The 27190-nt window shown below is 44.3% G+C and overlaps 1 protein-coding gene, 1 long non-coding RNA gene and 1 pseudogene across 2 annotated transcripts in view; 1 reads left to right on the top strand and 2 right to left on the bottom strand.

The window, feature by feature from the left end:
• Positions 1–26691, bottom strand: part of LOC142776419 (uncharacterized) — a 43075-nt gene extending 16384 nt beyond the window's left edge. The window contains exon 1 of the mRNA XM_075880044.1: positions 26530–26691. Coding sequence (XP_075736159.1) covers positions 26530–26532 — 3 coding nt within the window. The 5' untranslated portion in view covers positions 26533–26691. The remainder of the gene's footprint in view (positions 1–26529) is intronic.
• On the top strand, positions 1957–3377 carry LOC142777317 (uncharacterized). The gene is made up of 2 exons (XR_012888031.1): positions 1957–2247; positions 2763–3377. It is a non-coding gene; the product is annotated as an uncharacterized LOC142777317 (long non-coding RNA).
• Positions 3470–4841, bottom strand: LOC142777034 (uncharacterized; annotated as a pseudogene).
• Positions 26692–27190: the final 499 nt, after the last annotated feature.

Genomic DNA, 27190 nt, shown 5'->3' with positions numbered 1-27190 from the left:
ATTGAAAGCATCCCTGTGGCAATGTCCCTAAAATGAGGCACCAAAGCTTAGCGCCGTTTCCGCCGTCAATCTAACGCCTATTTTCAGGAATGGCATAACTAGTAACCTTTTTCTAAGTATATCGTAGCGGCGACAATACAAAAAATAATGAACTAGTGATTCCATTTCTCCGCAGAATGCGCAGAGGGGTGATGTTGTCTGACCAGCTCTGTGTAGATACAGGTTTAGGGGGGGGGGGCACACGACATCGAAATTTAGTAATTAAGACTTCGAGCTTTCTGGACTGACTCCAGTGGGGTTGCCATGAAAACACGAGGTGGTTATAGTCTGTCCATGTAGTTACTTTTTCTATCGTATCGTGTGACGCTGGTACTTCTTTGTCTTCGCTGCCTCACGGCACGCGCTCCGAATTCAAGAGTTCTTGTTGTTGTCCACCTAATGATCGTGGCGCATACCCAGTATGGGGGATTGGCCAAGAATCGAGTGGTTTAAAAATTAATGTTCAGATTTAAAATAAATGATATTTATTGGAAAGATTACTCACATCTAGAAGAATATGGTACTTGATCTAATGCACACAATTCTTTAAATAAAAAAACGAATTTATTCTTAGAAGAGAGAAAGATTCCGATTTACACGCATATAATTTTGTAGACACGTTAAATGAATGAAACATATTAAATAGTCAGTCCATTAGTTTCATCAGGATAGCTCCGGACGGCCGCGCATACTGTTGCAGTAGAGAACCCAGAAATGGAAGCTTCTAAAGGCAAAATGAATGTGTATCTTCGCGTTGCGTTGAAGCGAAGAACGTATAACCTGTGACGAGCCGCGCTAGCCTACAACGATCACGTTCGTCGGCTCGTCTGTGTATGTCACAAACCATCACCTCGATAAAGCGCGCACGAAGCTGCTTTCAATGCCCGCGGTCGACAATCTTGATGAATCGGATGATGGCGCCACGTGAGCCGTGACAAGTTACGTCGACGGAAGGAACTACGACGATCTGCGCTGGAGTCTGTGCGAGTGTTTTTTGGAAGACAAACATTTTAATACCGTCCAAGAATTGTGGACTGGTTACATAGTTGAATTTAAGAACTTAATGTTCGAGAATATTTGTAATGCATGGGATTGCATTTGTAGCGCGTGATCTGTTCGTTTAGTTCCCATTGTGCGCACTGCTATTGCGCGTGCCGGGCAAGTTTCCGGGCTCGCGCCTCAGCTGCCGCTCTGCTGTTAGATTGAAAACACAGAAGTACATGAGGATGTCTACGTATTCGCATCTCACGTTATTTATGTATCGCATATATTGAATTCATTCTGATCCACTTCTCGGTGTTGCCACGGTCTTTTTATATTTTAACCGCTGACTATGTTACTTCCAGGTCGGGTACCGAAGAGGAGTACGAGGAAAAAGTGAAAGGCTGCTCCAAGAGATATGCAGCCTCGCAAGAGACTTCGGCTACAAGATCAAAAGCCGTAAAGCGCAGCCCTCTGCGGGTCAAAGGTTCAGTGGGGTTGTGACCCACGACACTGCTGCTGCTACGTTGGTGCCAGCGTCCTAAGTCGCCTTCGATACGTAATGACATAGACAAATGGTAGCTCTTTTGAGCAACGACATGAATACCAAAGGACATAGGACAAAGGGATACCTGGTCAGGGTGAACTGGAGATCAATGGAAGGGGCCTTTCGTCCTGATTTGGACATATAATGAGCTGACGATGGTGATGCAAATGTCATATGTTCTGGGAAAGGTTATTGTGCCACTTATCTATAACGTCAGTCATTACAGATAACGCTGTATGAGTGAGGGAAAATGTGCGTATGCGAAAGGTAACTACGCACAGGACTAGCTCCCGGCATGCTTTTTGCTGCTATCTACTGATAGCATTGTTTCGCAGCTTTCATTAAGTGCTAAGAACAAATGCAACGTTAGTAAATGATTGCACTTTACATGTGTGTCGTTGTGCAGTAAATATTTTATAGGGTTAATGCTTCTGAAACTATGACTGAAACACAATCTACTCTATCCCACTGCCCAGAGCCACTGAGTGCAGATGCAAGTTTTGACGACGCATCTCAAAGTGCTGCAGACCTACTAGAGAAAATTGCACAGGGCACCGACATAGCCGCAACACCTGGCCTCGCGGACGAAACCACGACCACTGCTAATAACCAGCGGCAAGAGGCATCAACAAATGCGGAAGACAGGCCTGATACCTAAGGAGCTGCCCAAGTTGTGCGTAGTAAGTACATGGCTGCATTTTACAACAAAATTTATTACTTTGCTCATTACTCTGAAATCATTACCTTGTAGCGGAATAAGTGAACCCACTTGACTGGTACTCACTCAACCACAGAAGTGACATATAGCTGGGCTCATGGCAACTCATACAAGAAATCCCACTGCACATGGAGTCTGTGATTTGACTACAAAAAATCACTCGTGCACGCTTAGGTGAACAACAGAGAACGGACTCTGTTATTTCTTTATTAGGACTACCTTACAATCATATCATGTTCAACATATTCATGTTTCAAGCGCTCTGGCCTATTGACCGCTACTGCGTTTGAAATCGATGGCGCTGTGTGACCAGACTCACAATTCAGGCAACGGACTACCATTCATATTTCTGCAGTATCAAATTTTTAACATCTAACAAAATTTAGTGTTCATTTTCTTTGTCACTGATGCTCGTTGCTGCCTGGTTTGAAATAAATGATGCTGCAAACTAAATGCAAATAAATTTAAATTTTGCAGGAAGACGCAGGGCTCAAGCAGCGACGACTAGTGCGGACTACGAATTCATCGAGAAGAAGTGGAGACACGAGAGGGCCCTGAAATAGAAGGAGCATGCGCTTGAGATGAAGCGTCTCGCCATTGAAAAGCTCCGAATCAAGCGAAAGCAAAAACGCTCCGAGAAAATGCACGAGCTGAAACGAGACAGAACTGAAAGAGAGCTGCAACTGAGAGAGCGGGAAATGGAAATTCGCGAACGCCAGCTGCAAGCACAACTCGACGAAGCGAGCCAAAGAGAGCAGCTGTCGAGATTCCACAAGGCAACTCAAGACGTGATACTGAAAATTGTGGAAACTATTTGTGATAAGTTGGCAAAGCAAAAAGCGTGTAAATAACATTCGGCTGCATTCACAAGAAGGCAGACTAAATAATGTTACGGGGCTTCTGGCTGGGCCGTAAATCCAGCTCCCGACCTCAAACCTAATTATGTTATGCAAACATTTCAGTGTTGCAGAGAAGACACTTCGGCATTAGGTACCTGAGTTGTTACAGTTGTACAGTTTTGCATTATTGTATCTTTCATGTCAACAATTTATATTTGAAAATAAAGGAAGAAAAGCATTTCTTTTATGAGCACGCATGCTTCGCCTGAATTTTGAAACGTTCTCGTGGTGTTGCGCTCGCACTGTTACACAAAATAGTTGATTGACGTTTATATAAGTTCCGTTTCACTTCACATAACGACTGGCAGGGCTCAAGTAATCTTGCAGGCAAGGTGGCTGCACATCAAAATATGTAGACACTTGGTTACCATACATACAAGCATGACAGTTGGTCAGGATAACAGCTACGCTGTACACGCGTGGTACGGCTTCAAGTAGTATCTTCTGTTTTTTTTTAAAGTCAACAAATGCAAATTCAGAGATGACTTTTCCAAATCCGCAATCAACAGACTGCCTGACCGCACTCATGGATGAATTGAACTCTTGTTGGACGGCTGTCAATGCTGCTCCTCCGTAGGGCTTCATAGGCAGTGGGCGGAGAGGATAGGCTGGGTCGCTGTATATAACGAATTCCTTGTCCAGTGCCAATGCTTCCAGCTTTTCATACAACTGGCTGTCCCGAAGAATGCCTGAAAACAATCAGTTCCATATAGTTAATCATCCTTCAGCGCATTCAACACAGTTCAACTACAAGAACAACTTGTACCCGCATACTTTGTAGGATGCTTCTGCGATTGTAAAGGAGTGACTATATCTGTGTATGTGGAACTGACTAATGAAGGGTCCGATCAGGTTTCCTTGAACGTCATGTATAACGTTCTGACGGAACATAACTCACCAGCATCATGCCTTCGTCCCGGGTATGGTCCATTCAGCTGGCAGATAAGCCCATTTGGACACATCAAAGACTGGTATTTAAGAACATGTAGCCTCTTGTGCCCGGAAAAGTACAGGCGCTGGTCTTTGACGGGGAACGCATAAGGAGCGCGCTGTACCGTCGATAAACACCCAGCAGTTTCTGAGAGGAGCACCTTTACGATGAACAGCCTGGGGCAAACAAATATCAACATGAGAACTGGCGCTAATGCGTTCAATCTCGAAGCGCTAAAGAAATAAAATATAACTTACTTCGCTAATAGCCTCCAAGACCGATGGTTTGAGCCACGGCTCAATGTTTATATTATTCAGGAGGCTACAGAAGTTCCTTTCGATGTGGTAGAGTACTTTGTTCGATACACTCAACACCACGGAATAGTGAAGTTCAAAATATTCTTGAAGGTCACACAGCCTGTTTGGACAGGCAAGTCTCCGGAGGCATATGCATAGGGCTTCTGTGGCCGTTACCCTCACTTCCTGAGCACTAGTGATGTACTGCGGCATCTTCAGGGCACGCACAAGCACTGGAAATTCAGCTTTTTCGAAGCGAAACTGTCGTCGAAAACTAACTCGACATTGAGTCCAAGTTCAGTAGGCCATCTTGCGATGCATGCACCCAACGCCGCGGCGGTTCTTTTTCCCGCCACATGAGTGCCTCAATGTCCTCCCAACTCAGGTGCGCCAGGCAGTAGGGGTCCCAAAGAATACTTGACCTCACCATTGTCGAGGAGATTCCGCCGTACCTACCGCACGGCAGGTGAGAAAGCGCGAACGTTTGGCAGTCGTACTCGCGCGGGCGTTCACAAAACGTTTTGAGTGGCTACCGCTACGGTTTTGTACTATGGCCTTTATGTGGCCTAAAATATGGCCATAATCTGGCTATATTACTTGAATTGGCTCACATTGGCTGTCAACAACACGTACTTCTATTGTCATCTACCAGATGGCGCAACACGCTTCACGCTCGTTACGTACGTGGGTACTACGGCGTACTAAAAGCCGATTAGTGGCAAACGACGCCACGTAACGCAAGGCGCTTGCGTGATGCGTACGTAGCACCATTCCGCAGTACTAAAACTCTCTAGTATTTTGCATTGGGCTTGTGCATCGGTGATGATGATGATGATTCTCGGAAGAATAGCACAACCTATCACGAGGGATGGGCACGAAGCGTGCGGCAATATAATTCGCAAAGCAAAATGATATATAAATAAAATAGGCCAACAGATAGACGAGAAACAAGGACAAAGGGTATGTGAAACAGATCATCTATATGGAAGCAGAAATAGTTGTGATAATTTTGCAATGTGATAATTTTTATTGTTATATATTTTAATGCAATGCTACTGAACCTAAAGATGAACATATGAGATAAATATTGGGTATATTTGAGGTAAATAGATTATTGCGTTGCCTTGTGCTTTGATGTCTGCGACACACAATATTTCAGGGCTCGATCGTTTTTTCAAGATTACAAAAGTTACAATGGGGGGAGAGAACGAATCTAGGCATGTGTAAATAAAAATTTAATGACGGCATTCTGCATCGAATTTTGTTAGCGTAACTTCTCATTTGCCTTGTGCTGCCTCAAGAAATAATCCAAGGATACTTGAGGTGCCGAAAAGTTTTGTCGGTATCTTGGGCATAATTTAATTGCGCAAAATCTAATAGGATGTCAGTAACTCAAAATGGAAGAGCCATTCCTATGCTTGAACTTGGATGGCCAGTGAATTCGTTCAGCAAACGACATTTATTTGATACAGAATACTGAGCCATAGCAAATCACACACTTCACAGCTAAAGCCAAATATCTATCCAGAAAGTGTGCATTGTATTTTGTGCATTTCAACCTTTGCATTTATGCCTGAGTCTTTTTGCTACGAAGCCCGTCGTCTGGTCTCGTCTCGCTCGCCTCAAGCGCTTGACGTTTCGTACATTATCTTGACTTGCGGTTGCTGCTAATGCGGGCCCTTTATTTTAAGGGGGCCAGTGGTTCGAACGAGCCAGTGATGACGATTCATCCATGTTCCTGGTATAGTGGCCCAGCATGGCCGGAAGTGGAATTCTAACTGTGCTATCGGCGGGAAGTGAAAAACTGATTCTATCGGTTTAACGATTCGTTGGGTTTTACAATCTCAACTTGAACGCACCTATTTGCAGTCATCGCACATTACCATACAACGGCAATTACTTGTTGGCGTTATACATCATACTCCACAACCAAGACAGATAAAGAGAATCAAACATTGCAATATTAGCAAAAAAAGGGTAATGCACGCAAAAGAAACTCTTTGAGCCGGATTCAAACCACCGACTTATGGGTAATCATTGCACAATATGGCACTTCTAGAGCCCCCCCGCTCTACCAACTCAGCTACTGCCGAAATTTTTCAACGCACTTTTTCGGAACCTCACTTTTCTATTTCAACGCACTTTTTCGGAACCATCCTACACCAGCATACACCGACAATCAATCGTTAACGTTATACACTATACTCCACAGGCAAGGCAGATAAAAAAAATCAAATGTAGCAATATTAGCAGAAAATTAGGAAAACGCACGCCAAAAAAATTCGTCGAGCTGGATTCGAACCAGCAATCTATAGATAACCATTGCACAATATGGTGCTATTACCGTCCACTACTTTTCCAAATGAGCTTTGGACTTTTTTTCATTACCAGCTTCAGCATATACATATTGTTACCACATGTGTAATTTAGGTATGTGCCCCTGTGTAGCGGGGTGCACATTTACAGAGGTGGGCAGCCCCCGCTCAGCAAGCTCGTCACGGACCCTTCACAGCTGAGCGGTCTCAGCGTTGGTTCGGCGAGCGTCCTCTATCAGTCTGCTACAACTGTGGCTTCGAAGGACACATTGCCAGGTATTGCAACTACCGGCAGCCACCAAGGTACGACCGATCACCAATATGTAACCGTTATGGCGTTACCCGAGCACCGACATTCCCGGAAAGCGCGTCTTACGAGATCCCAGGACCGCTAAGAAACCAATCTCCGGCCTCTGACCACAGTGTGACACTGCCACCTGCCCCTCGCACCAACCAATCACCGTCTCCTCGGCGCCGCCACTCCTCGCCTCCTACGGAAAACTAGCCGGCGCGGCCGTTGGAGGTGAGGTCGCCGGACAGTCTTCGATTTCAACAGACATACCTCCATTAGCTTCCATGTTTAGAAATAAGGTTCAAGTGCTTATCGATGGTGTACCAACAATGGCGTTGGTGGACACTGGTGCAACCGTGTCAGTGATGAGTTTAGTCTTAACCCGCCTTCTTGGACGGAAGGTTATGTTTCTTTGGGACCGTTCTGATATGTTTCGTGGAGTGAGCGGAGAGGTGTTACGACCTGTTGGTGTCTACACTGTGACTCTTAGTTTGGCGTGCCAGAACTTTGACGCAGAAATTGCTGTTCTCCCTCATACTACGCATGACGTCATTCCGGGGCTCGATTTCTTGAAGCTATCAGGTGCTACTATCCATTGCCGCACAGGACAAATTAAAGTAGATTGCGCTATCACACTTGCGTTTATGGAAAACTCGCCCTCACAAGGAAGTGCCTTTGCGTGTCTGTGGACACAACTGTGCCGGCGTTGTCTGCAAATTGTGTCCCTGTTGTCTGTTCACCTGCAAGCGAGGAAACATTTGACGCCACTGTGGGGTCCGTGCACCTCAGTTGCATAAAGAAGACATTTTTAATACCCTACTGCACGCTATCGATTGCGCAAGGGCACACTGCTTTATGGGTTATTAACTGCTCTAATGAACCTACAGTGCTGCCGGAGGGTCTGAAACTTGCAGAGATTCGTGAACACCAAGTATTCTCGCTTGCCACTCTTGCAGAAAGCAATGATTCCCCTTATAAGACCCGTTGCGATAATCTGCATGCCAGGGACACTACCAATATGGCTATGATTGATAAGTCACTCAGCGCAAAGGAACGTAATGAACTGGCGAGTATTCTGCGCAAACATGCCGGTATTTTTGATTTCGCTCAGCATGATCCGCAGTCATTCTCTGCTTCTCGTATAAAGCACCGAATCGACACGACATCTCACAGACCTCACCGACAGAAACCATATCGTGTATCGCCTTCGGGAAGCGCAGTGATCAATGAACAGGTTTGCGAGGTGCTCAAGCAAAATGTAATTCAAGATCATGTAGTCCGTGGGCCGCTCCAGTAATTCTAGTGAAAAAGAAGGATGGGACATGGCAATATTGTGTTGACTACCGCCGTCTCAACGCCATCACTAAAAAAGACGTATACCCACTCCCGCGGATTGATGATGCTATCGTCTGTCTATCATCGGCCTCTTACTTTTCGTCTGTGGATTTGAGGTCAGGCTACTGGCAGATTCCAATGCACGAGGAAGACAAGGAGAAAACGGCATTTGTTACAACAGATGGACTATTTGAATTCAATGTGATGCCGTTTGGACTCTGCAACTCGCCCGCAACGTTTGAGCGATTTATGGACAACATTCTGCGAGGATTGAAGTGGGAAGTGTGTATGTGTTACTTGGACGGCGTTGTAATTTTTTGGCGCACCTTTTGTGAACACAACACACGCCTTGACCTCGTACTGGACTGCCTAAGCAAAGCACGCTTGGTGCTCAACTCAAAGAAATGTCGTTTTGGAGAGCGTCAAACACTCATCCTTGGACACATAGTAAACAAGGAAGGCATACGACCGGATCCCACCAAGATGGCCGCAGTGGAGGCATTTAAGCAACCAAACTCGGTGAAAGAACTGCGCAGCTTTTAGGGCTTTGTTAATACTTTCACCGATTCATTCCTGGCTTTGCCAATATCGCATGCCCGCTCACGTGTCTGCTTCAGAAAGGTGCGCAGTTTGACTGGACCTCAGAATGCGAGTCTGCTTTTTTCGGAGTTGAAGTTTCTTTTGACGTCTCATCCAATTCTTCGACACTTCAATCCTCTGGCTCCCACTGAGATTCACACAGACGCCAGCGGTATTGGTGTAGGTGCTGTCCTGGTTCAACGCTTGGATAATCAAGAACACGTCGTAGCGTATGCAAGTCGCTCGCTCTGCAAGTCCGAGCGTAACTACACTGTCACAGAGCAAGAATGCCTTGCAGTAGTCTTCGCCGTGCAGCGTTTTCCGGTGCTACCTGTACGGACGCCCCTTTACCATCGTAACAGACCATCATTCTCTATGCTGGTTGGTCAAACTACGTGACCCATCTGGTCGGCTGGCACGCTGGGCACTTCGTCTACAAGAATATGACTTCACGGTTCCCTATAAAAGCGGCCTACATCACGCTGACACAGATTGTCTTTCGCGACTACCGCTTCCAACGACGGAATGTGACGCGGACACCTTCGATACTTACATTGCCTCACTCGACCAACCATTTCCTGATACCAAGACTTTTAAGGATGAGCAACAAAGGGACAGCACTATACAACAGCTTCTTGCTACCAAACCAAAATCATCGCCTACACGCTTCTGCCTCCGAGACGGGCTAGTTTACAAAAAGAACTACACCAACACCGGCTGACGATATTCTCTGGTGGTTCCAAAGAGTCTTCGCGTTTATGTCTTGCAGGCTATGCATGATGACCCAACATCCGGTCGTCTAGGCACAACGAAAACTCTTTGCCGTCTTCAAGAAAGATTCTACTGGCCCAAAATGCGCCAGACGACGGAACAATACCTGTCTAGCTGTAACGAGTGTCAACGTCATAAGCGCCCAACTAGTGCTTCTTTAGGGCGATTACATCCGGTGCCGCACCCTATAACTCCATTCGAGCAAGTTGGGATTGACCTCATTGGACCCTTTCCCCGGTCTTCTGATGGAAATCGCTGGATAGGCGTTTGCACCGACCATTTAACACGGTACTGCGAGACAGCTTCCATACCATCGGCAACTGCAGCCGATGTGTCTTCCTTCATGCTACGTTTTGTAATTCTTCGACATGAACTCCCAAAATTGTAATCAGTGACCGTGGCCGACAATTCACAGCAGACGTGATGGAAGAGATGCTTCGTGTCTGTGCTTCAAGGTTTCGGCACTCTACGCCATATCATCCCCAAACAAACGGTCTAACTGAAAGAACGAACAGAGCTCTCTCGAACATGTTGTCTATGTATGTTGCATCAGATCACAAGGACTGGGACAGTATTCTACCCTTTATCACATATGCATTCAACACCGCTCAGCATGAAACTACCGGCTACAGTCCTTTCTTTCTTCTATATGCTTGACCACTTCGTCATACCTTGAATACCATCTTCCCATGTTTGGACCACCATGATCCCTGCATATCCGAGATCATCTGTCGGGCCGATGAAGCTAGACGCCTTGCTTATTTGCGCACTCTTGCTTCGCAAGACCGCTCGAAGGCACATTTTGACCGCCGACACCGACACGTGACGTACAATCCCGGCGACCTAGTGTTGCTGTGGACACCAACAAGAAAACGCGATTTGAGCGAGAAACTGCTAGCGCAATATGCGGGACCTTATCTTGTTGTAGACCGTATCAGTGATTTAGTTTACCGCATAGCGCGTCTCCATTCGAACGGCTGACGGTCTGCAAAAACTGAACTTGTTCATGTTGCACGTTTGAAGCGCTTTATTCCTCGAGAGACTGTTTGACTCGCCCAGTGGGCTTCGTCTGCGTAGAGGAAAATGTTACCACATGTGTAATTTACGTATGTGCAACTGTGTAGCGGGGAACATCATGGTGGCAGAAGAAGAGGATGTTTGTTTGGTGGCAAGAGCTCGCTGGTGCGCGTTCACTGCTGTATACCGTCGAGTCGACCGTTACGTCGGCTCTGAATAAACCCCTCTAGTAGACGAAAAAATATTCACAAAGCTATATAACAGCAAAAAAGAATATTGAAGGCTAAAAAATTCAATTCACTTAGCTAATGTTACTCTAAAACTAGCGCTGTTTTAACAATAATTATTCCTGCTGCAGCCATACTAGCACAAGTATGTGAGACTTTTGTTCTTGCTAATCTCTGAAGACTTTCTTTGAAATACGGACTCGATGATCTGGCGTCAGCATCTACATTTCACACTGCAAAACAACATCTCCGTCCACTGTGCAGTAAAAAAATCATAATTAGGTCTTATGGAACACCATCTTCAGTGTCAATTGCCAAAAATTGGATTCCTTGAGGGTGCAGGGGAAAATATTTCTTAAGGGTGCGCTGCAAAATATCCAACATGAACACTGCACCCCAACAGTCCAGGAATACATGGTCAATTGTTCCATCTCGTTTGCGTATGTCACATTGTACACCCCAGGATAGATAAAAACCTGTTTCGTTCCCCCAAGTCTTCACTGTCAGCGTGCCAGTGTGCAAGCGAAAGAAAAACCTTTTAACACCAGGTGGTACGGGCATCTTTTTTACTCGCTTAAGCACGTCTTTTTCTCTTTTTGTACTACACTGAGTTCTACAGAGTGGCATAAACAACACGATTTCACTGAGGTCTCTATTCAACTTTTTCCTATTTTGATGACATAAATGTCTCATTGAAATTCGACTGAACAAAAAGCGCGCTGACATTACTTCTTTTAGGAAACCGCGCATACTTCCGTGAATATGCTCAGTAGAAACAATGAGTTCAGGTAAAGCAGGATAACCTCAGCTAGCAGAAAGGTATGTTCTACATACTTTTAAAACTTAAATCGGCTGACAATTTGTCGCAAAACAAATGGCTTAAATCAAGCCCGCCATCACGGGCTCGCATAAACATGTTTGTTCTGCTAGTTTGCTCTCATGTGGAGCCCTAAATAAACACTGCAAAATATGCGATGGAGTATTTGGACATTTATTCTAGAACAGTGAATTACTTGCATGAGGTACCACAGTTTACATATGAGAAATAGGTTGCATACTTTCGCCTTAGCGACGACTGACAGGTACCAGCCATTCCAGTTTTTAGATTTTTTGCAGGTAATGAATTTTCTTATGCCAGTGCAGTTCACTGTCAATATCATTATCTAGGGGTACTCGCAATACCTAAATGGAGGGGAAAAGAAACTTAAGTTGGCGAAAGTGTCGGGAGTAGACGGCCACTCGACGTGCCCAAATCCGTGGCACTTTCCCCTTTTCACAGTACTTCCACTGGCAACACAAAAGGACTTGACTGTTTTAACAACATGCAGTATACTCTCTTAGTGAATACATAATGTGGCAATTTTATCGGCGTAGGCCAGGAAACGCACCACTACTTTTTGTAATTTAAAGCCACGTATCACGTCACTCTGTATCACCATCAGCAGCATCATCAGCATCAGCATCATTATCATCAACATCATCACCATCATCATCAGCCTGACACCGTCCACTGCAGGACAAAGGCCTCTTTATGTTCCGCCAGTCAATTGGGTCCTGTGCTTCCTGCTGCCATTTTACACCCGTAAAAGAGACAAGGAGCGCATTGTTAGTTCTATACTTTCAAGTACTTTTTTAATCAAGAAGTAGAACCTGATTTGAGAAATTTTCTTCCAGAAAACCGTACTGGCAAACAGATATCAGGTGAAAAACAATCAGACCTGCAATTGATGACTCCTTCAAAAACTTTTACAATACTTACAACACAGGAACAAAATATAAAATTCCATGACATTAACAGCTTTCTATAATGCACATAACCTGGCGATTTTTACGTCATAAGAAACACACCAGTAGTAAACAATAGATTAGCGAATTAAGACACAACGTTTAATTCATAAAAGGCATACCCGAATATTGACTATTCTTTTAAAACATGACACCAAGAATCGAACATCGTTAACTTTGGTTATAGGAATGACACTAAGATATAAAATGCACCATCTACAACGGCGATACAAATCGGGCCTTTCAAGAAAGAAATGGAATTTTACCCCTGTATCACTTTGGAGGGCCATGCGCAATTCCTAAAATGACGACACATTGCAGACTACCAACCACCGCGCCCCAAGCACGTTGGCTCTGTTGGGCTTCGCTTTTCGAAGCTCGTGCTGGGCCCTCCCATCTTAAAGCACAATCCAACCGTGCGAAACAAAACGCCCGATGACATTGGCCACTGGATTTTCTGACGTAGGGGTGGCGGAATACGTCTGTCACAGTCTCTTAAGCCACTATAGTAGATGACTAGAATATCATGAGTGTTCATGACAATTATTTAACTTGTCTTACACTCTCAAAAATTAAGGCACGTGCACTTTGCGTGCTATAATTTGAAGTGCCTTGTACTCATACACACAAATTGAAGTCGACCGATGGTTGGTATAACGATGCTCACTCATTCTGGATGTCTCGGTAGAATGTGGCAGTTGCACTGTTCCGGTTTTTGGTTTTGCTTTTATTGTTCGGCTATTACCAGCAACTGCTTTTTCGGAATCTCTCACCGGACACGGCATCTTTGCAGGAAAGGCTACAGCTCTCTCATTTATCCCGACGAACCAACTCTACAACTTACACAGTTCATAAATTAGATTTTTTTTGTACTGCGATATTTAGGTCTCTACTAATCTTAAGATGCCTCTAGCTAAATAAAAAAAAAAACGTCAGGCCTGCGCGGAACGCGCGTCTACAGTCACAGCAAAAGCTAGAAGAGTGGCCTTTCATAGCTTTTTCTAAACACTCATTGGGTAACTCCTGCAAGCCCACTTGCTCGGTAACCACTACGGCATTAATAATTAAAAATTTAGACTAATAGGCCGGCGTTTTTTATGCTAATCTTCGACATTCTATCGGGAGACGTCGTATTCGCCAGACATTTACTAGGATTTTTGTGTCAATTGTTCATGGTGTAGCTGAACAAGATGAGGAATAATGACTGAAGTTGGTATGCGCCACAATTAATAGATAACAAAGAACAAGCTGTTGTAATGGCTTGAAACCTTCGACGAGCCATTTTTTGCGCTATTCTCATTGTATGACGCCTGGATTTTTTGTTGTTGTTATGAAATGCTTTATTCTTCATAATATTCTCATTCCTTTTCTGACATCAAACCTGCTAAGGGCAAGTTTGCCAACAAGTCCCAAGCACCGGCGTGGCTCAGTAGTATAATACTGGACCGGTATACAGCGGACCCGCGTTCGAGCCCCACTGTGACATCGGTACTAGACTTTTTTTCCAAATTTCGCGCAGTGTTGTTACGAACACCAGCGGAGGTGGCAGCGGAACACTACGGCGCTGCACGAGACCCGAGTTGTGATCTCATATGATAATTTGCTGTAAAAATAATTCAAATAATTCTGAAAGTATCAACAAAGAATTCAATTTCCATTATGTTACATTTTTCGCAAGTGTTTCATAATAATGATTAGACTTTAGTATCCGCAGTTTTACGCACCTAAATCATACCATGAATGTGAGGCACGCTGCAGTACAGGGCTCCTGAAGCATGACCACTCGTGTTGTTTGCGGCCGCTGGAACCGAGAAGAACACAGGCCTCTGCCATTTCGCCTCCATCGCCTTGGGTCAGCAGCCGAGTACCGTCACCGAAGCACTACCTCGACGAACAGGTTGCACTTGGGGAAACACCTCGCATATTAACATGATCGGGTATTCAAATTTTTTGGTATTTATTTTTGACAAAGCATGAGTTACTTAGCTAATTTGAATTTTGCATATAATAGGTTGGCGATTTCCGGGGCTGCTAAATCTTGCAGCATTTAGTATATGCGTTTTTCTATTTCATTAAGGCTGCAAGAAGATAATCTCTAGTTTCGGAGAGATCACTGGGAACTATTTAATATCAAAACGCATGCTCTTGTAAAACGCATCTTTTTTTTCTCTGGAATGAAGACAAGAGCATTAAGTTGACTGTAAACATTTGACAGAAGTCTGTCTGGTTGGGTATGCTACTGCGAGATGATATAGGCTCCAACCAAAAGTTTTTAGGAGACCCGACTTTTCGGAACCGACTTGGTTTTTTCTTCAGGGGTGACGGCATAGGCTACGTAGCAGCAGCGTCTTCAAAGCTCTCGAGGGGTGGCTAGTGACCCCTCTCTCTGTGTGTCTCTCTCTCGTTTTGCCGTGGAGCGCAGTCCGTGTGTGTACACTTGGGGAAGGGTTTCGAGAGAGCGGTTTATGTTGTGGGCTGTTCCCTGAATGTGCCACGACTCGAGCAACAACCTTCTCCTCCAGTTCGGCTCGCTTTCGAGGAAGGCCGTCGCTTCGAAATTTATCTTGTGGTACAATGTCTCCTCATGTTCGGCGACTGCGCTGCGCTCTTTGTAGAACCTCCACACATCGTTGGCGTGTTGCTTCAGTCGTTCCGGTAGGTTTTTTGTCTCACCGATATACGACGCGGCGCTCTCGGCGCACCGCACCGCAGCTTTTAATTGCGAAATTTGACCGCAAGAAACACATGGGAAAATGAACAGATCGTGAAAAGTGGTTCGTGTTGAACATTTTGTGTGTTCTGTTTCAGTCTTTTAATGTGCTTTTCGCGGCCACTCTTCCGAATAATGTGTCAGCAAATGAAGTACCCTCGAGTTTTTCAAGTTTTGAAAGCTACACCCCAACTTTCGACACGTGGAAGCAAAAATAAATACTACAAAGCAACTCCTCCTTAATCTGTCTGAATAATTTGCATCACAGGACAACTAAACCAAAGGGAACTATTGAATTGTGAGTAGCATACTACTGCGTTCGTTGTGAGGAAACAGCATTGAAAGTGTTTTTGGTATCCCTCATTATAAAAAAATCGTAGAGTGCTTCTTTCTTGTGACTCCCTTTCTTTTGCTGGTACGCTAATAGTACAGTTCAAAGCGAATTACACTAGTTGTTCAATCGTCTGATTTCTCTCGTATACGCGAACAATGTAGAATATAACGGAAGATTTCATACTTTATCTGTTACGTGGTGTTTGTTTTTTACAAAAGGGTATAAGACACAGAGGGTAAGATATTATCAATTTTTCATTTTGCTCCATGATGTTACATTTGAATTGGAAGGCGAATAAAATAAATGTATTATGCACTTTAAAAAAGTACAGATCTTAAATGGCAGGACAAGAAGCAGTGACGAGGGTACGGTAGGGTAAACCCCCCAAAATATGAAGTTAGCATTTTTGGCACTGAAACATTTACTGTACTCTGATGAACAAACCTCTGAAAGGCCGACATCGAATGCCCAATCCAAGTGGTTTAAACGTCGCGCTAAAGTGCACCGCCCGCGCTATGGCGTAAGTAGTAAGCGCACATGAAAGCTCGTTTCACTCAAATGGCATTTTCTGTATATTATTCCACTTCAATGTACCTTTCCTCAAAAATTTTTGAATAAATTTCGACGAGACTTTGTATGCGTGAACTACAACATGTTGGAAAAAGTCTTGACTAAAACAAATTGCCGATTTCATAAAATGTGAAGCTGTAACAAAAGTACACAACAAAACGCACCCACCGTCAAGTTGTACAAGCAGTATTTTTTATTTTTACATAAATTTATGGAACTAATATTTTTTTCATTCGGGTATAACCTATGAGTCTCTACAACAACACGGCCGAAAATGGTTACAATACTTTTGGTAGTTGTAGAGAACAAGTTGATAAATAAGTCAACCCCCTTTCAAATTTCGGAGTAGGCCATAGGAAGGATAAGCGACCTAGTATTACAAAAAGGGTGTCACTTGATACCCACTGGGATTTTTGTGAGCACGTAAACTTTTATGATAATACTTACAGCCGTTTCTAGTATACTATGCTAATACTGATATATAGCATTTACCTTATCATATTGCCTTAAGCTCACAAGAAGAGCTTAAGCCGTTTCTGAGGCTTTCCAGAGATGCCATCAACACGTGAGAGCGGCCGGCTGTGCAGGAGTTATCAATGTTTACAGCAAGGACAGCTCTCTGTCAATTCTCTACGCCCATGAAACCAAGAAGGACACTCAGAAAAACACAAGATGTCACTAGTTTTGTAGCAGAGTATTCCCGTGGTGAATCCAAGCCCAAAATAAATGTTTCACAGAAAATGACCCTAACCAAATCTGAATACTGAGTATCAAAGTACGGTGAGCTATATAGATTTTACCTACAAAATATAGGTTTTAGGTTTTGTATTAGGCCCAATGCTTTTATCAGCACCAAATGACTGTTTTTCTCTGTTCTAGTTCAAGTAGGCTTGGCTGTCTTAGAATACATTAAATGAAGAGAGACCAGACGATTCGACACGAATTATATTATTATTATTATCATCATTATTATTAATATTATTATTATTATTATTATTATTATTATTATTATTATTATTATTATTATTATATTATTATTATTATTATTATTATTATTATTATTATTATTATTATTATTATTTGAGGCTGAACATCCCCAAACCACGCTATGAATTTGGGAATCACCAGAGTAAAGGGCTCTGGAAATTTCGACCACCTGGTGTTGTTTAACCAACGTGCGCTTAAATCTATGCACACGAGCTTCGCTTGAAAAAACGAAAGCTAATTTCATATCAGGACAACGACAACCGTGTTTAAGTTTAGGATATCAGCCGTTGAAGAGTGTAATGTTTTTTTTATTATTTCCACAGAAACTTTCAGTGCTCGCCTTCTTTGCACAGCACTTCGTGCATTGCAGGCGTCGTGACCGAGTGAAACGCCGACAGCCCCGTTAAGACAATCAAAGCCAGCCGTGTCGTACCTGCCGGCCCTGAAAACACACAACCTTCGAACGATTGGCGCACGCACGTGACGGGGGACGAAATCGTGGTCAGAGGAGAATTGGCCGTGTTATCAGCAAATCAGACGTTTGCTTCCTTTCTTCCTCCTTCGCTCTGCCACCTGATAGCTGCGCTCTAAAATGATGGCTTATCCCACTTTCCAATAATAGTTCATAACACTGAACTGAAACTACTCTAATGGAAGTATAATTACAGTTCTGTCGGACATTACCAACCTACTTCTAGAGAGTCTGTTGCTATTCTGCCAGCATGATAGCATTTGATATTAAAGCACTCATGTCGACACTAACTGCCAATTTTCTGCTGAGCAAATTGTTCTGACCGCGTGGCGTCTGTGGTAGCGCGATATGAGGTGACGCACATCAAGAATTTTAATAATAGTTCACCAAGTGAGCATCGAAAGCGTGCAATAATCGCGCTCCCGGTTAGCGTGTGACACACTCACTTAAACGAGATTTTCTCGACGATGTTCCGTTCCTGCGAGTGTTGAAAAAGTAGTGTTCATAATTTAAACAATATAGCATTGTTGCTCTTTATAGAAACATGGGTTTCGGGAACCGCAAAAAAAGCAGTGTAGCGTGGTGAATGAAAAAGCATCGCTTATATACGACACACTCTTTATCGATACCGAGAGAGCCAGTTTGTTACCATTAGGGACCATGTGACGTGACGGGCAAGATTTCAATTCGCGACGTACTAGCGGTAGGTTTGTGATGGTTCACGTAAACAACAGGGGGTGTATAATCTCCAGCAGTGTTTCTGAGTTGTCACTCTGGAATAGGAATGATTTCGTAATCATTGCGCATTTTGCAGCTTCAGAATAGAAGGAAGACGATGCTTGAGGAATGGAATGGGAGTGGAATTAAGCACCTTTTTCCCGGAATTGAATGGTGTTAGAATGACGTGTTTTACCCAAAACCCAGCACATTTTTGTCTATGAGCTTTTTTTTTAAATTTCATACATTAGTAATGAGAGGCTAGAATATCAATAAAATGGCGTTTTTAAAATGGCTTGGCTGATTACAAGTACAATACATTTATAAGCAACGCAACGGTTAGGTGGGCAGATGAGATTAAGAAGTTTGCGGGAATAAATAGGCAGCAGCAAGCACAGGACCGGGTTAACTGGCAGAACATGGAAGAGGCCTTTGTCCTGCAGTAGACGGATTCAGGCTGATGATGATGATGATGATGATGATGATGATGATGATGATGATGACATTCATAAGCAGTGCACATACTAAAAGTTTGTCCTTACATTGACAGTGCTCCTCTGAAGTTCGTCTCTTATTTTCGTGTAGCCGTGGTCAAGTTGATCTACGGCGGCAACATGCCCCCCTCCACCTTTTACGCCTTGTCATTTCTTTTTTCTCGGTGGCACCCCACCTACAGCCAAAGCCGTCTGCTCTCTTCACATCCTTCATGCCTTTGTGCAAACTTCTCTCACTCTATGCCAACTCGGACGCGTCTTCCAAAAAACCCTTGTGATGTGATTTGTATTACCACTGGTGCGGTGCTTTTGTTCACCTCAATTTCCCCTCGTACTCCCCCCCCCCTTTTGTCATACTGTACTTCTTGTCTAGACACATGAGCACCTTCGCAAGAAACTCTGACGGCGTAGGTCTCTCGGTCAGCACAACACACAGTCGTACATGATGAGCTGTATGCACTGCCACCCGTACAGCAAGAGAGAGAATTAGAATAAGTTTTTGAAAACATTGCTTCTGGAAGCCGCCTGAAGCAGCAAAGGCGACGTAACGAAGGCCACAGCGGTGCTCCCCGATTCCCGAAGAAAACCCACGCACCGAACTAAACCTACGTCCCCTCTGTACTATGGAGAGGGGTGGGAAAGCCCGGGAGGCACAGCCACCGCTGCCGCGAGTATTTGCGGCTAGAGAAGCGCTACCATAATGAACTACTACACAGGCTCCTGCATCCAGCACTTCTCGCTTGAGCAGCTCATATTTGTGAAGTGCAACACAGAGGTGGACGGCAATTCTCATATTTCATTTTTATAAGCAACTGTTATAAGAGGCCATCCAGTGAGAGTTCAGGTTTTATAACGCAAGGGCGAATCGCTCATTTAGCTCTTAGCTTTACGTTGCAAAATTTTGATGAATGAAACCAAAATGATTTGAAAGTAAACATTCGACAGAAGTCTGTCTGGTTGGGTATGAAACTGGGAGATGATTTAGACTCCAACCAAAAGTTGTTACTTTGTTACTCCAGCCGTGGCACACTTGTTACTCTCGTCGCGGCACATAAAGAGGACAGCCCATAATATCAACCACTCTCTCGGAACCCTTCCCCCAGTGTATTCACACGGAGTGCGCTCCACGGCAAAATGAGAGAGGTGGGGAGGGGGTCATTAGCCAACCCGCGAGTGCTTTGAAGACGACGCTGCTACATAGCCTCCGCAGTCACACCTGAGGAAGGAACTGATTTGGTTGCGAAATGTCGGGTTTCTTCAAAAACTTTTGGTTGGAGTCTAAATCATCTCCCAACAAAAATGAAATTTTTTTTTCACCATGCTGTGCTTGCAACCTAATTGCAGTATTTAAAAATCTCCAGGACGCTTACTACGACGCCAATCCAGTGACAAAACACTAGTGACCGATTGCCGAAAGTGTTCGGAAGATCAGACTTTCAAGAGATCAAGCCTAGAAGATCAGACATCCCTGAATATTGAGCTGAAAGCTGGTCATCCCGCACTCCCACTGCACCGGTTGGGATCACTTCGTTATTACCGTTATCTCTTTTTGGAACATCCCTTGGTTCCTATGACTCGGCACATATCCGTGTTTGCATCGCCAAGCAAAGACGACATTGAGAGTATTTCTCTGCCCTTTCTATATACTACTGTATAATCAAGCTCAAGTTAGTCATGCAGGCCTGGGTATGCTCTATCATAGTCGAAGGCCACAACGCTTTCTCTAGCTCCACGTTTAATTAGCCAAAGCCAAGGCTAGGCGTGATGTAATTGTGTGAACAATCTGCCAACTTACAAAAAAGAAACCGCGGCATAAGTCGGTGTAAAACAAATGCATCATTCCGACAGACACTGAAGGGAGAATACATTATCCTCGCACGTTCGTTCTGATTGATACCCCACACTAAATGGGCGAATAATCTATGCATGGTTTTGTGTTCATCTCAAAGCAGTTTATTACCTGACACAAATACCCTTTACGACAACAAAGACATCGCATACCTGTGCACAGACGAACACACAGTTCTCACCATGCTTGCGAGGCGCGTGACAAGCGTGAGTGCTGATGAGCAGTGGGCACTGTATTCCGTATTGGATGCAAAGACACAAGGTGCCCAAGTGAGGGTACACTGTTCCATCTGATACCTGCATATCTAGAGTTTTTTCGTTGTCGTTGTTGTTCTCAATAACGAAATTTTAGTTTTCTTCAAATTAACGACTGCTCGAGACGCGGGGCAATCCTGCTTAGCCACACTACTTTTGTGAGCATGAAAATACGCTATGTCGTCAGTTTAGCATTAACAAATTTACACTTAAACAAATAAAATATCATCATTCGTGCAGAAAATGCTGGCCATGAAAAGACTACATCTACCGGGAAAACTGTTCCTAAAAGAATTAGTAGGGTGGTTTTACTTTACACGATATGCCACTAAGCTACTAACCCTCGACCTTGCCAACGTGTTTTACGCACTTTTCCAGGTTCCAATGCATTTAAAGACACTATATTTATGGTTTTGTTCATTCTTAACTCGTTAAAACTATCAAGACGCATTTCCTACATCGAGGAATCGAAGGAGTTGAATGGAACGCTTCCGCCATTCCCGGAGTTGGATTGGGCCAACTATTTTCATCCGAGGTAATAAACAGAATGAAACTGTGGCTAAATCGTGATTCCCCGGAATGGAATCGGAACGGAATGAAGGCGCCCATTCCGCAACACTGGTCTCCGCCACCTGGAGAGTGGTTTTGACGATTTAGGCTGGATGCTGGGCGCAAAATTTGCGCATGTTGCACACGAATTTAACCCGTTCAGAACATCAGTTTGGCACCACCTGTGCATGACAATGGAGTGAGAAAATAGGAATGAGGCATACCGATGTGGTTTTCGTTAAAGGCAGCAATTCATCTAAATTGTGCCCGTGCATAGTCCTTGTGTTTTGTGTAGTGTTTGGTTCTTACCTATTTCTTTCAAGCGGTGCACATGAAAACTGCGGTATAAGTATCTTCTATTACGATAGCTATTATATGGACCCTCTCGGCTGGTTTTTGCCGCCGCTGTCGTCGTCAGTGTCAACGTGGGCGTCGACGTCGATGTCATACACCCTATATGTATATATATGAAAACTCAAGAAAGAGATAAATCTAGAAAAAAAAACACTCCGCACGAGGAAACAAACGTGGGACCTCTGCGTCGTGAAAGCGAGGCGTTAGCCACTGAGCCACCCCGGAGCGCATCCTTCTACGAACAAATGGCAAGATACCTAAATCTATCACATACCGCTGCACACGAGCATCTCGAGGGGGGGGGGCATTGTGTTTTCAGTATTACCACCAAGATGGCGCATTTAGCGCGCGTCGCCACATTTCGTGGCAGCGCCTGCTCTAGTCTCCTACGCGTACTTTGCCCTACTTTGCGAAGGGGAGCGAAGATCCCTCACGCGCCCTTATCTCGCGGCGGCGAGGAGGGGAAGGTCGTACGCCTTGGCTGCCCTCGGGTTCTGCCTTGAACGAATCTTTTGTAGTTATCGGGTGCACGAAGGTCACTGCAATCATTGGAGTCTCCATTTGCGAAAAGCGCGCGCTTTTCAGACACAGCTTAGTAACCAACGATACGCTAATTCGCGTGCATCCGTACCTGTGAGTACGTTTTGTGCTTCGTCTGTGCGTGAGGAACGTGGGGCATGTTTCGAGCTGCTTTCCATTCTGTGCGTGACTTTTCAACTAGTTGCTATCGCGTTCATTGCTACGCTTTTTGGCAACGTGACTTTTTTTTCTCTGCAAAGCATGGAACTCAGGGGTAGCTACTTCGGCGCCAGTTCTTCCAGACAGCTGGAATAGTTTTCGCACCTCTTTACAAGCTAACAAAGAGGCAGATAAGCACCATCATTGGCAAGCAAATATTACGCGATCTACTCGCGTATTTCAGAATCCCTGCCAACTTTTCTGAGCAGATTCTGCTTCGGCGAGCCTACACTCAATCTTCGTGTCTTCCTTGTCACAGGTCATGCCAGATCAAGACGAACTTTGTGCGCGCCGAGCCCGGTCACACTCAATTTCGTCCTTCGAATTGAATTATGAATATCACGAATTACGTGCCACTTTCATTTTTTTAAATAATGGACGTGCTTCAAGTTATGATGCACAAGAACTTCACCAACAATATGCATTCAGTAAAATACTAAAAAGCTTATCAACGACTCTTTACTAATTCCTCAGATCAAACTCATGTTAGTTGCGGAAAAACATCTCCGCCACGAAAGAAAACTCATGAGGGAAAACGGCAGGAGCACGATTGTCACAAACTTTCACAAAAATTCTCTATATTTTAACTAAGACATCCCGTATAACTTTGACACGTACGAAACAGAAAGCCAATATCATAGAATGTATCAATTAGTGGACTTAAAGCATGTCAAGTCACTGTCACTGCCGAGCCAATACTATCAAAAAGCAGGTAGCACAGCAAGCACGGCGCCTCCACTGAGAAGCAAAGGACATCTACGCTTCTTACTTATTGTTACTACACCATACCCAGATATTCGACCCGATGCAACTCGCAGCTGTTACATCACTAACTATCACATTCGGGTAAATGTATTGTCACGTGCTCGTGACATCGATGAAGGCATCAGTCAGCGTATTCTGGCTCAAACTCTATTTGGCCGAACTAGGGGCCAGGAAATCGAATATTTTAAGCAAGCGATGTGTATACATGGTTCACTGGTAGCACCGAACAGAGCGTGGGGGGACATCGATATTCTGATCCGCGGCAACATGCGTCATCATTTGTACGCGTGGCTTCGAATATTCGAGCGTTATAGCTGATGGCCGAGTTTGTTAAATAATAAACCCAGATGTTGCGTTTGCGCCCTGAAGCCAGACAGATGGTCTGGAACCAAACTGGAATGCTCTCGGACATTCTGGCGCCAAATGCGGGAAGCCGTATCTGCACGTGCAATACGCCGACGATGTGAAACATACCGTTTGGGGTAGTATAGATCATGAGACTCGCGCAAAATAAAATCGTGATGAAGGCCAACCGTTCTCCCTCCAAGCTCCTTCATGTAATGTCACCGTTGTTCTTTGTCCGTTACTTCTCTGGGCTACAGCTATGCGAGTAGACGCCCCTGCTCGAATACAGCTACTCGACAAAACATCATCAAAAATTTGAATAACACACAATAAAACAACGTCCAAACAATCGATCTATTGACTTCTATACAAAAACATAATTGGGATCGAAGCAACCATGCGATCGAACAACCATGGATCGATCAACCACGAGTCTATATACAAAACTATCCTGGGACATTTTTGCGGATACATGGTGGCCTTTGCCCGTATGGGTCAACGATTCAGCGTTTTTTATTAAAGCCTCCTAGTTGGGCCAGTGTGGCCGGAGAGACATTAGACGCTAACCATACGCAAAACTGCGGGGAATATGTGTATGCGTTACGTATAATAATAAGGTGGACAAAAATATCATATAAACACCTGTTTAGCCTCCAGGGCACAGCAATGATGCAACAGCCAGAAAGTGATTGATTCATAGATTGATTGATTATTTATTTATTTATGTATTTATTCATTTATTTATTTATTGAATAACTGATTGATTGATTGATTGATTGATTGACGGACCGACCGATCGACCGACAGACCGACTGACTGACTGATTGATACGCGGGGTTTAATGTCCCAAAACCACCATATGAATATGTGAGATGCCGTAGGGGAGGGTTCCGGAAATTTCGACCACCTGGAGTTCTTTAACCTTCACGCAAATGTAAGCACACGGGCCTACAGCCAGAAAGTGGAACGCTTACGGAGACTAGCAGTTCAGTCTTTTGCATCTGTTCTTGCGAAACTCGACAAAACATTCGTGTTAGGGAATAGAGCTTATTTCATATAAATTGCATATTTTGTGCTGTCTGTTGTCACCACGTGAAATAAGCGGTAAAACCACACAGCAAAAACAAAGGAATACGAGTCGTCTACCAATGTCCGTCAAGATAGCCCTCGCGACCACCCCCTTGTGATAAAAGTTGTATAAAAGCGGGAATCCAACTCAAGCATTCTGCGTGCTAGCCGAATATTCTACCAAAGAGCCACGCCTGGTCTCACATCTACTTTTTAAATAGACCGTCACGTGCATATGGCATCTATATGGGGTGCAAAGATGGCTACCAAGTGTCATAAGCATGACATATGCACCCCTATGATACAGCCGTCATGGTAGTTAACGATCAACTGTCGTTAAGCGCAATGCACTGAATGTGATGGATTGTTTATATGAATCAAGGAACGAAGCAAATAGACATTGCTAGTTTCATTATGAGATCGTTAACAAAAATCAGTGAATCTACACGGAGGGAGTAACTATGACGACCACCGGGCGAAGCTACAAGCCCTGAGGTTCATGTCTAGGTTTAAATCGCCGACTACCACAAAGGACCGACAGATGAACGGATGTACGCACAGACGGACATGCGGACGTCTTCACGCGAGGAGGAACGAATGGACGTATGCATGGATGCATCGAAGTTTGGACGCATAGATGGACGGACGGATGGACAGATGGATGGACGAACATAGGGATGGGTGAACGCACGGATGGACGAAATGCAGATCAGTAGCCGGACAGACTGATGGGCGGTTGAATGAACGAGTCAACAGATTGACAGACGGACGGCGTGGTCGATCACGTATTGTGCTGTCGTATATTTGATTACACATAACGTCGGCTCTTTATCAATCCATCTAATTTTATTGATAAAACATAAGCGATTGTTACAAATCAGCTGGACTGTAGGCCTATATTGGCTAGTGGTCGGTTCATATCTGAGTACACTACTTTGATATAGACTGACGAAATCAGAGTTTGGATATGGTCGGTCATAGAGTAGTTTCGCCACGCACATACCTTTTCGTTGATTGTAGTGCAGGTGCATGTTCAGTTTTAGTTAGTATTTTCGGGGCTTCAAGGAAAGAAAACGTCAGCCATGTAGGAGCTTCGCCCCAAAAGCTGGCATCAGCAGCGTTGATCAAACGAACGCATAGAATAGCTATCAAGGTCCGACCAGGAAACGAACCCCAGTATTCTGCGTGGCAAACAACTATTCTGTCACCAAGCGACGCCAGGTCGCGGAACAGCTTTTGAAGTAGACCACATTGCTCGTAAGACGTCAATTGTCTTTGCAGTGCTGCCTATCAAATTTTATAAAGATTACTTATGTACACCTATCATACAGCCGACAGGTTGTATTAACGGAAACTTTAATGAAGCGCCATCCAGTGAAGATCATTTATCAATACATGGCCACCATCCTCGCTTGCACAAGCGCTAAGTATCAACTTATCGCTTCAGGTGTTGCTAATACCTATGTTGCTGTTGCCATCGTTACACAACAGTAAAATTATGAATGTCGAACAAATGTATGTGCACAATATAGTTGTACGTTCAGCGTCATTTTGTAGCATTTGGCCTAATACAAAAATTAAACACACTCACCATTTCATCACCAGTTTGCACAGCGTCGATTGCAAAGGTACGTTGGATCTGTCGATCATTTTTCGTGTGTGTCTCCTCTTGCTACTTGACGTGACGAAATAAGGGCGGGAATTTTCTCTCTCCTTGAAGACCATTCATCGGCAGGCCTCCCACGCGTGGCGATGCTACCGCTTTCGCTCTTAGTTTGGCGGATATGACCACATGAGTGGCTAGATTTATGTGTTCGTCAGCTAGCCGTTTTTGTCCCCAGCTGACGCGCGCTTTTTTTGCTTGTATAACCTGTGATGCGTGCGGGGATGTTGTCTATATGGTATTTATTCACAATAGGACGGCCGTGGCATTCAGAAAAAAGAACGCCTAGAGTGTTGATGCATTTGCTATTACAATAAAAGACAAAATTGTTTGTGCGCTTTTCTTACTAGCACAGATGATACTGACGCGAGAGAGTTAAAGAGCTCGGGTCGAAGAACTTCCGGTATCTGCGGCGACGCCATTAGTTGCGAGCACAACATCGGCGTGGTCCTTGTTTGAAAATAGTGGTGAATTCAAATATTTAAAATAATGTTTCCGAGCTGCAATGGAGCATAGGCAACCTGTGCGGCAAGCAGGCGTTCTATAGAACCACGCCTACTTGTGCACGGAACTGCTTCAAAAGTAAAAG

Source organism: Rhipicephalus microplus, chromosome X (assembly GCF_043290135.1).
Source record: "Rhipicephalus microplus isolate Deutch F79 chromosome X, USDA_Rmic, whole genome shotgun sequence".
In the NCBI taxonomy this organism is placed as follows: Eukaryota; Metazoa; Arthropoda; class Arachnida; order Ixodida; family Ixodidae; genus Rhipicephalus; species Rhipicephalus microplus.
The sequence above is the reverse complement of the archived record's forward strand: the minus strand, read 5'-3'. Positions and strand labels throughout refer to the sequence as shown.